We start from the raw sequence: 10,852 nt of genomic DNA, 5'->3' as shown, positions 1-10,852 counted from the left end.
ACTGGACAAGCATAGAGGAGGCATGAGAAGTTCCAGAGCAATATTTCACGTCAGAGTAAATAAAGGACGAGCTTGGGACAAAGGTGCCATGATGAGCTTGAGGTCGTGGAGGGGAGCTAACAATAGGAATGCCGTTGAACATGCCATAAGTTGGTGATGCTTGAACCGAAAACCGTCCATGATGCATGCATGTCTCCGTAGTGTGCTAATGTATCATCGTTTGTTCTTGTCGTTTTCCTTTACCCATAATAACACCTCATTTCACGCATGTCATGAATAAATGGATTATCCCTAGCCCATTTTGCATGTACTTTTTAAATGTACATGCAAGCCATGTTGAAATAGAAGAGCTGGACTTGTGGAACAGATTATTAAATTCTATATCAGCTTTTCTAGATTATAAGAGCATGCGATATACTTTTCTTTCGTTGCAACGTACGGGCCTTTTGCTAGTGAGACTACATTATATCTCATCTAGATGAGTTCTAGATACTCCCTTTTGTACACTAGCATCAGGTTTTGGCAGGCCATGGGGTCAAACCTGATGCTAGTGTGCCAGCCTGAGCTTATGTAAGGCGGCAGCAGTGAAACGAACGTATTGTTGTTTGCACCTTTGCCCCAAGGTCAAGCCCAGCGCGCCCGTCAGCCAGTCAGAGCGCCCGCCCCACCTTGCTTCTCTCAGGTCGTTTTCTACTAGCAGTTTTAGTTTCTCCGTACTACTGCGTCCGTCCTACAGACACGGATCGACATGCCGCCGGTCCCGCCCGTGGTCAGAGGGAACTAAGGCCAACTCCACATGATCCCAAACGAACGACTGTTTTGTTTGGATTTTATCCATTTAAAATGACAATGGGTGACAAAACGGACATGCATGTCCGAGTTCAATTGGAGGCGCCCAACGCGCAGACCTACCCCAAATCGTCCGCCTCGGACGCGTGCCTTACCTGCCCACGCCACGCCCGCACTCTCGCGCCGCCGGTGCGGCCGCGGCTGCCGAGCTCGCCCTAGCGCCCGCTCACCCTAGCCCTCTTGCTGTCGCTACCCCGCCGGCTAGCCCCGCACGCCGAGCCGCGCCCAGCCCCGGCCACGCCCCGGCCCGCCCGCCCAGCCCCGTGCCCGCCCCGCCCCGTCGCACGCTCGCCCGGGCGCCGCGCCTCGCCTCGCACCTGCCCGTGCCCCGCCGCGGCCTGCCGGCGCGCGTCGCGGCCGCTTGCGCCCCGGCCGTGTCGCGCCTGCTCTACGCCCCGCGCGCCCGCCCTGCCCCGCCCCGTGCCCGCCCTGCCCCGCTTGCGCCGCGCCCGTGCTCGCGCTCGCGCCATGCCCGCCAGCGCCCCGCGCCGCTCTACTCTGCGCCCGCGCCGCGCCGTGCCCGCCGACGCCACGCTGCGCCCGCGGCCGCGCGCGCCGGCCCCCGCCCCCTGCCTCTGCCGCTCGCTTTCGCAGGTGTCCGCCACTCGCGCTCGCCGCTGCCCGCGCGCGCCTGCGCCCTGCCGCCGCCGCTCGCGCTCGCCGCTGCCCGCGCGCGCCTGCGCCCTGCCGCCGCCGCTCGCGCTCGCTCGCCGCTGCCCGCGCACCCCAACGCGTGGTGGGCCAGGGAGAGAAAAGGAGAGAGAAAGGGGTGGATGGTGGGTGGGTGGGCCAATGACAGGCGGGCCAGTGTCACATGCAGAAGGACAGGTCCCGGACGAGGACCACCCAGAGCATGTCCGTTCGTGTCCGTTTCAGACCCAAAACCAGCCCAACTTTGGTTCTAGGATGGGGCGAAGTGGACAAAAAATGAACTTTTTTTAGGATAAGGTCGCGCGCTGGGTCGTCTGTATGTCCGTTTTACCCCAAACGAAAATACACGAACAGAATGGGGTCGCGCGGTGGAGTTGGCCTAAGCTGTTTGCTGGTGTAGCCAACTAGCCAATCGGCGTGCGACGCAGGGGGTGGCCGGGCACGGCTCGTGATGAGGACGGGAGAGGAGGAGTGAGGGCTCGCAGAGCCAAAAGCTACCGCCAACTTTTGGGGTGAGGAGCGTTGGCTGAGGCCAGAGCCGCGCGCAAAGGCGCACTGATGATGGCGATCTCGCCGGCCGGTTTTGGTCAGCTCGGCTCCGCGGCGTGCGCCGGGCATGGCATCTGCGCGCCCAGACCGAGGCCGAGGATCATCGATGGAGCTCGAGCAGCTGGCTGGCTTGCTGGCTAGCTTATGAGTGAGGCGAGATCGATGGGACACGCCATGCGGGTACGTACGTACCTACGTAAGGGACGCATGATCATGTGCCGTCCGGTCTTCGCCCGGGGCCGTGTGGATGCGTGCCCTGACTGGCTGGGTTGGCTGCCGGATGACGGGATATCGGGGGGAGTCATGATGGTTTGTGTGATGAGTGATGTGTGGTGTGTTCTTCCACCGACTTCTTGAGATCCGTTGAGTCGCTGGTGCCAGCATGCGCTCAGGGAAATGCACCAATGCCTGTCGATCTGCTGGCCTGGCCTGCTTGCTCGCTTCTTGTTTTTGTTTGTAATCATGTCGTCATGGTGCGTTTGAGCGCTACACTATAGCAGAAGAACCTAGGACTAGTGCCATTTGCAAAGGGACACGGTAATGTATCGCTTAGAGCGACCCCGAGCGCAGCTTCGAGCACAGCGCTGCTAAATGTGCCGGCCCAAGAAGCGACGCAGAGCGTCGATCTTTTATTTTTATTTTTAAAAATCCTTATTTATAATTTCAATGTTTATGCAGTGTTTAAAAAAGTTTACGCAATATTGAAAAATGTTTTCTCAATTTTTATAAATTTTTTAGTGGAATTCAGAAAATTTTGATGTGTTTTGGAAAAAATGTTCCTCTCATTTTTCAAAAATCTTTATGCAGTGCGCTAATTTCTAAAATGCTAATGACATTGACAATAAGTACATCAAATAATGTTCAGGCGTTCAAAAAAAATCTTTGTGCCATTTTTTTAATTATACGATAATTTTTTTTAAAATTTTTACAATTCAACTAAAATGTTTCATACCATTCAAAAAACTGTATTGGACTTTTAAAATAAATTCATGAATTTCAAGGAATATGTTCATAACATTTAAAAAACATTTACACAACGTTGAAAAATGTTCGCCTTGTTTATATTGTTTTATATCATGCTAAAAAATGTTTCAATGTGTATTTGGCTTAACATGTATTAAAAAATTGTTCAAAAAACATTCCGCACAATGCAATTCAAAAATATTCAACGCATGCGCAACCATTTGCTTTATGTCCTATATGTTTCACCGGCGAAATATGTGTCGGTGAAACATATGGGAAGAAGGAAAATAGATGCAACCCGGGGAAATATGTGTACAACAAAATAAATATGCGTTCATCGATGTGGCATATGCCCGTCAACTACGAAGCGTCTGCGTCAACTTCGACAATCTCATGATCTGCATGCTCAGACTATCGGATGTGCTCATAGGGGTGAATGCGTGCCCTGGGGCTGAGGGGCTGGAACATGACAGGATATGGGGGGACTCATGATGGTTAGAGTGATGAGTGATGTATTTTGTGTGGTGTGTTCTTCCACCCAAATTTTTGAGATCCGTTGAGTCGCTAGTGCCAGCATGCGCTCAGGGAAATGCACCAATGCATGTCGATCTGCTGGCCTGCTTGCTCGCTTCTTGTTTCGGCTTGTAATCATGTCGCCATGGTGCGTTTGGGCCCTACGGTAGAGCAGAAGTACCTAGGATCAGTGCCATTTGCAAAGGGATACGGTTATGTATCGCTTAGAGAGACCCCGAGCGCAGCGTCGCCCACAGCGCTCCTAAAGGGGCCGACGCAAGAGACGAAGCAAAGTGTCGCTCTTTTAATTTTATTTTTAATTTGTATTTTCTAAAATCCTTTTTTATTCAAATGTTTATGTAGTATTTGAAAAAGTTTACACAATAAAAAAAATGTTGGCGCAATTTTTATAATTGTTTCAGTGGAATTCAGAAAATGTTGACGTTTTTTGAAAAAAATGATCCTGTCATTTTTAAAAATTCTTTATGCAGTGTGCTAATTTCGAAACTGTTAATGACATTGAAAAAAGTACATCAAATAATGTTCACGCGCTAAAAAAATCTTTTTGCCAATTTTCTTATTTATACAATAATTTTTTTTATTTTTGTGCAATTCAAATAAAATGTTTCATCACATTCAAAAAACTGTATTTGACATTTAAAACAAGAAATATGTTCATAACATTTAAAAAACATTTATACAACGTTGAAAAATGTTCGCCTTATTTAATTTGTTTTATATTATGCTAAAAAATGTTTTACCGTGTATTTGGCTGAACATGTATTCAAAAAGTGTTCAAAAACATTCTGCACCATGCAATTCAAAAATATTCAACGCATCTGCAACCATTTGCTTTATCTCCTATATGTTTCACCGGGGGAAATATGTGTCGGTCAAATATGCCTGTCAAGTACGAAACGTGTGCGTCAACTTCGTCAATCTCACGATCTGCATGCTCGGATGTGCTCATAGGGGTAGGATACGTGCGCATGCATTCATAGTAGTGATTGTGGATGTGTGTATGTGCGTGTCTGTGTGTATACTTGTCAAAACAAAACAAAAGGCAAGCCAGGGAATTCCATGGGACGGGAAAGAATTCCACACAAACACAAAGACTAACCCACTTGTGAACAAGCTGTTCTCCATCAGATCGTGCTGTACTGCCCCCAAATTCAGCAAGCATGCGTAGTGTAGCCCGGTGGTGGCCCGAGTCGATCTCAGCGGCGTGGTCTCTTGTGTGCTGTGGCCTAACCGCTTGCCCGTGAGCTGCCAAAGCAACCCCATCGAGAAGCTGCAAAAAGTTGAATTCAACCCTTCTGACGCTATAAATATCGACCCAATCGATCGAACTCCACCACAAGAACACTTGAGCTCCACTACAACAAGGGAGAGGAGAGAACACGATGGCCACTTCATCAGTCCTCCTCCCTGTGCTCCTCCTGGTGGCCGTCGCCGGCGCGGAGGCGGCGACCTTCACGGTGATCAACAAGTGCCAGTACACGGTGTGGGCGGCGGCGGTGCCGGCCGGCGGGGGCAGGAAGCTGGACGCGGGGCAGACGTGGAGCATAGACGTGCCGGCGGGCACGACGAGCGGGCGGGTGTGGGCGCGCACGGGGTGCAGCTTCGACGGCGCCGGCAACGGGCGGTGCCAGACGGGGGACTGCGGCGGGAAGCTGCAGTGCACGCAGTACGGGCAGGCGCCCAACACGCTGGCGGAGTTCGGGCTGAACAAGTACATGGGCCAGGACTTCTTCGACATCTCCCTCATCGACGGGTTCAACGTGCCCATGTCGTTCGTGCCAGCACCCGGCACCTCCGGGTGCCCCAAGGGCGGGCCGCGGTGCCCGAGGGTGATCACGCCGCAGTGCCCCAACGAGCTGCGGGCCGCCGGAGGGTGCAACAACGCGTGCACGGTGTTCAAGGAGGACCGGTACTGCTGCACCGGGTCGGCGGCCAACAACTGCGGGCCGACCGACTACTCGAGGTTCTTCAAGGGGCAGTGCTCCGACGCCTACAGCTACCCCAAGGACGACGCCACCAGCATCTTCACCTGCCCCGGCGGCACCAACTACCAGGTCATCTTCTGCCCATGAGCTGGAGCCTAGAAGTAAGCGGCCATGGAAGAGGTCTCCAGCAGATAGACAAGAATAAGTCTATGTCTATCCGATCTTATATATCAAAATAAGTGCAACTGGATGCATACATTCGTATGCACATGTAAGCCAGAAATGGATGTATTCGATCGACGAGAGTAATAAAGTCGTGCATGAATAAAATGTTCTTGCGTAATAAACACATGCGTGCATGTTTTTTTTCTTTCTTGCTGGGGTAAAACAGTTTTATTTCATAAATGCAGAGTTACAGTCAGCCGGCAAAAGCTCAACGATACAAGGTGGACAATTCTGTAGCCAGCAAACCGTACTCTCCCGTGGTTCCTCAGGTGATCTGCTACTCTGTTTTGATCTCTAGAAATTTTCATAGAAAAAAACTCTCCGAGGACAATGAAGAAAGTGCGGTCCAAGAGTCAGATTGGATTACCACGGAAAGGTTTGATTGCTCCAAAGCTAGCGCTAGACCCTCTCTGATTGCATGTAGTTCCGCTTCGAGGGCATCGTCACAGAAGAAAAGATTTCGATAAGCAGTAAAGATTAAGCATCCATCCGGGCCCGAGGACCATCCCAGAACCCGCAGTCCCGTTTAAGGAGTTCATGTAGGATATCTAAGATATATGTAGGTGACTACATTGCCCAATTGTGTAGATAAAGCGCGCGACACGTACCATAGATCACTTGTTTTTTTTTCAGTGCTCGGCAGCTAATCCAGTCTGCAGCTTGCTTAAATGTGCTTTTAGTCTACACTCTACTCCCGCCACACTAAATGAGTGTTTTGGAAACTGGATCAGAAGTTCATGAAAAAAGTGATCAGAAGATGTTGTTAATGGGGGAGGGGGTGCTCGGCTGTCTTTTGGTCTATTTGAAGATCCAGGAATGATGTAGTTTTTGAGGAAAAAACTCATTAATGATCCTTTAGTTCTTGTTAAACTAATATGTTACTGGGTTGCTGGACAAAGGAAGAACATCGAAGGTTGCTAACGTTGGGGGCAAGACTTCTTGTACGGTTGGAGGCATGGTGATTCGTGGATTGATGGCTAGGAGTCCAGACCCGAGGCTTTGCTGCAGTTTGTACCTACGAGAGTTTTTGCACTGTCTTCATCCTCCCTTCGTGCATTTCTTTGCTCACCTTACTACTCCCTCCGCCCCTCAATGTAAGACGTTTTCGTAAGCTAACATTGTGGGACCGAGGGTGTACTAGATTCACTGTTTAGCTGTTGATGCCTCTATGTAATCCCAAAGTTTGAACTCGGTTGTGAGTGTGGTTTGGTCGTGCTCGAGCTTGAGCTTTCCTATATGTAGGTTTGCTCTTCTTTTGACGCTGTAGTTTTGCTTGAGATCCTTCTTGATCCTTGAGGATCTTGTATGATAAGTGCTGGTAGTTTTGTATTAAGGCCTGTACCGAATAGATCCCTGTTTTCATTTTAAAAAAATGGTCCCATGGTCGATCGTATTGGCATGCCCGGGTTTCCCATGTTTGCTCGTGACACTCTTGTCCACGTCCGCTGGTGCGAGGCAAAGAAGAATTTTCTACAGAATGTTTTTTTCTGCACTAACATGTCGAAAGCGTGTAGAGATGGAAACAAGACGAGAGAACACGTAGAAATATTGCGTGTGGAAGTACTCGGCCGTGGATACACTTGTATTATAATTGGTCAAACAAGGATAGCTCCTACAAGGATTTTTCCAAGAGTCGTTGCATTATCTTCCAACCAGCTCTTCAATATCGGCGGTGTCTTCTGGCCCGTTTGACCATTTATTCTACGCCAATTGAATGGACACATTGGGTATTGGATTTGGATGGAGCTCTCAAGAAGATATGGATCCAGTGCTAGCTGGCCTCCTACTAGTACGTATACTTGTTACGCCGACGTCGCACGGCATATCTACATTTGGGCAATGTGGCCATCTAGTAGATATCTACAAGAACATGCATGCATGTGGCTGACGATTGTTTTCGGTTGGACTTGGAAAATATAGTAAATAGCCCTCTCAAATCTTTTTAGCAATTTCCTTGTCGAATACATCCCTTTCCCGCTTACATGTGATTGTACATATGAACATATGCATCCAATCACGCTTATTTTGATATAAGATCGGATAGACTCCTTCTTGTCTGTGTGCCCGATCGAGACCGCTTCAATGGCTGCCTAGTTTTAGCTCGATCATGGGCAGAAGATGACCTGGTAGTTGGTGCCGCCGGGGCAGGTGTAGGTGCTGGTGGCGTCGTCCTTGGGGTAGCTGTAGGCATCGGAGCACTGCCCCTTGAAGAACCTCGAGTAGTCCGTCGGCCCGCAGTTGTTCGCCGCCGACCCTGTGCAGCAGTACATGTCCTCCTTGAACACCGTGCACGCGTTGTTGCACCCTCCGGCCGCCCGCAGCTCGTTGGGGCACTGCGGCGTGATCACCCGAGGGCACTGCGGCCCGCCCTTGGGGCACCCGGGGGAGCCGGGGGCGGGGATGAAAGACATGGGCACGTTGAACCCGTCGATGAGGGAGATGTCGAAGAAGTCGAGGTTCATGTACTTGTTGAGCCCGAACTCGGCCAGCGTGTTGGGCGCCTGCCCGTACTGCGTGCACTGCAGCTTGCCGCCGCAGTCGCCCGTCTGGCACCGCCCGTTGCCGGCGCTGTCGAAGTTGCACCCCGTGCGCGCCCACACGCGCCCGCCCGTCGTGCCCGCCGGCACGTCGATGCTCCACGTCTGCCCCGCGTCCAGCTTTCTGCCCCCGCCGGCCGGCACCGCTGCCGCCCACACCGTGTACTGGCACTTGTTGATGACCGTGAAGGTCGCCGCGTCGGCCGCGGCGACCAGGACGAGGAGCAGGATGGTAGAAGCGAGGACAGACGCCATCCTGATCTCTCCCCTCTGGTAGAGCTCAAGTGTTCTTGTGGCGAGGAATAATGGAGTTCGATCGATTGGGTCGATATTTATAGGGTTGGGAAGAGTTGAATTCAACTTTTTGCAGCTTCTCGACGTGGTTGCTTGGCAGCTCACGAGCAAGCGGTTAGGCCACACAACAAAAGAGATCACGCCGCTGAGACTCAGGCCACCACCAGGCTACGCATGCTTGATGAATTTGGGGGAAGTACAGCAGGATCCGATAGAGACATGGCTTGTTCACAAGTGGGTTATTCTTTGTGTGTGTGGAATTCTTTCCCGTCCCATGGAATTCCATGACTCAAAAGTTGATATGTGGATTTTTCTTCTTTGGGAAACACGGTATAGATACATGCGTCCACACGCACACACAGCCACCCCTCTGAATGCACGCACACACATCTTATGCCTATGTGCATCTTTGAGAGGCTGAGCCGTTAGATTTTGAGACTGACAAAGTCGCCACAGACGCTTCAGAGTCGACAGGCACGACATGCCGCTGAATGAATATTGCTGGAAAAAATGGAATAAATTCAAAACAATGTGACAACCAGTGTCAAATCCAGGACTTGAACTAAAATGGGCAGATTCAACCACAAGAAACCTAACCATTTAAGTTATGTCCAGTTCATAGATGTACGGATTTGTCTTCCAAGAAGATTTCAGATATTCTTTAAAATGGAATGTATATCACGTGCTTTTGTTTTTAGAAATAGCATGTACCTTTATTCCGGTATGCTTGTAGCTGACGAGGAGGAGGACGACCTTCACGGTGGTGAACAAGTGCCAGTACACGGTGTGGGCGACGGCGGGGGTAGGAAGCCGGACACGGGGCAGACATGGAGCATTGACGTGCCAGCGGGCACAACGAGCGGGCGGGTGCGGGCGTGCACGGGGTGCATCTTCGACCGGGCTGGCAACGGGCGGTGCCAGAGTGGGGACTGCGGTGGCAAGCTGCAGTGCACGGGGTACGGGCAGGCGCCCAACATGCTGGCGGAATTCGGGCTGAACAAGTACACGGGCCAGGCCAGGACTTCTTCGACATCTCCCTCATCGACGGGTTCAACATGCCCATGTCTTTCATCCCCGCCCCCGGCTCCCCCGGGTGCCCCAAGGGCGGGCCGCAGTGCCCTCGGGTGATCACGCCGCAGTGCCCCAACGAGCTGCGGGCGGCCGGAGGGTGCAACAACGCGTGCACGGTGTTCAAGGAGGACATGTACTGCTGCACCGGGGCGGCGGCGAACAACTATGGGCCGACCGACTACTCGAGGTTCTTCAAGGGGCAGTGCTCCGATGCCTACAGCTACCCCAAGGACGACGCCACCAGCATTTTCACCTGCCCCGGCGGCACCAACTACCAGGTCATCTTCTGCCCATGAGCGGCCATGAAAGGGTCTCGAGCACATAGACAAGAATAAGTCTATGTCTATCCGTTCTTATATATCAAAATAAGTGCAACTGGATGCATACATTCGTACGCACATGTAAGCCGGAAATGGATGTATTCGATCGACGTGCGTAATAAAGTCGTGCATGAATAAAATGGTCTTGCGTAATAAATACATGCGTGCATGTTCTTGTAGTAGATATGATTGAGTGTTCTTGTAGTACTACTACTAGATAAGATATCTATAGGTGACTACATTGCCTAAGAGCATGGTTAATAATAAAGCCTGCTGCTGGTTATAAGCCAATGCCACATTATATACAGCTTTTATAAAAAGACTGTGATATTTGGCACATGTGTGCCATATAAGCAAAACTGTCACACCTTTATTTTTCTTCACTTTAAATATATGCATATATTAGCTTGACTATTTCTTCTTTCACGTGCATTTTTTCTTCTAAGTATATGCATACACTAGAGGACAAAAAAGCAGATGTCATTCTAGATTCTTTTTATTCAAAAAATTTAAAATGTTTTGTAGCTTAAACCGTCGGTCCGATGTAAAAACCGTTTCTACATAAAAGATTCGTCGCACCGAGATCTTCGAAACTAGATCCCATGTTGGCATGTTCCGATGACTTTTTTTAGCCAAAATTTACCACGCTTAGGCTACATAAATTACCATGCCAGTTATATACAAGTTACCGTGCTATTTCCACATAAGTTATCAAACGCATAAAAATGGTTCACCGACCCTGCAGTTCATATATTACCATGTTGTATTCATATAAGTTATCGGGCTTGCAGTTCTTATATTAACATGTTGTTTTTAGGTCTGAGGTTCGTATACTACCATGCTCTTTGGTCAATGTTATATCGGTGCGTGTACATGAGTTATCAGCCGCGGTTCGTATATTACCATGATGTTTTCATATAAGTTTCCCGGGGGT

General features: G+C 50.3%; 2 protein-coding genes and 1 pseudogene across 2 annotated transcripts; 2 read left to right on the top strand and 1 right to left on the bottom strand.

The window, feature by feature from the left end:
• The first annotated feature begins 4,864 nt into the window (after nucleotides 1–4,864).
• On the top strand, nucleotides 4,865–5,818 carry LOC125550223 (alpha-amylase/trypsin inhibitor). Its single transcript, XM_048713171.2, has one exon. The coding sequence runs from the start codon at nucleotides 4,929–4,931 to the stop codon at nucleotides 5,616–5,618; it is 690 nt and encodes a 229-aa protein (XP_048569128.2). The 5' UTR covers nucleotides 4,865–4,928; the 3' UTR covers nucleotides 5,619–5,818.
• A 1,793-nt stretch (nucleotides 5,819–7,611) lies between these two features.
• Nucleotides 7,612–8,564, bottom strand: LOC125550224 (alpha-amylase/trypsin inhibitor). The gene has a single exon (XM_048713172.2). The coding sequence runs from the start codon at nucleotides 8,486–8,488 to the stop codon at nucleotides 7,802–7,804; it is 687 nt and encodes a 228-aa protein (XP_048569129.2). The 5' UTR covers nucleotides 8,489–8,564; the 3' UTR covers nucleotides 7,612–7,801.
• A 530-nt stretch (nucleotides 8,565–9,094) lies between these two features.
• LOC125554500 (alpha-amylase/trypsin inhibitor pseudogene) lies at nucleotides 9,095–10,119 on the top strand (annotated as a pseudogene).
• Nucleotides 10,120–10,852: the final 733 nt, after the last annotated feature.

The sequence above is a fragment of the Triticum urartu genome, chromosome 4A (genome assembly GCF_056163025.1).
Source record: "Triticum urartu cultivar PI428250 chromosome 4A, HENAU_Tu73, whole genome shotgun sequence".
NCBI classification, from domain to species: domain Eukaryota; kingdom Viridiplantae; phylum Streptophyta; class Magnoliopsida; order Poales; family Poaceae; genus Triticum; species Triticum urartu.
This window is presented reverse-complemented; position numbering and strand designations above follow the sequence as displayed.

What these genes read in the sequence shown, in the direction of transcription:
- LOC125550223 (XM_048713171.2), top strand. Translation starts at nt 4,929, where the DNA reads ATGGCCACTTCATCAGTCCTCCTCCCTGTGCTCCTCCTGGTGGCCGTC.
- LOC125550224 (XM_048713172.2), bottom strand. Translation starts at nt 8,488, where the DNA reads ATGGCGTCTGTCCTCGCTTCTACCATCCTGCTCCTCGTCCTGGTCGCC.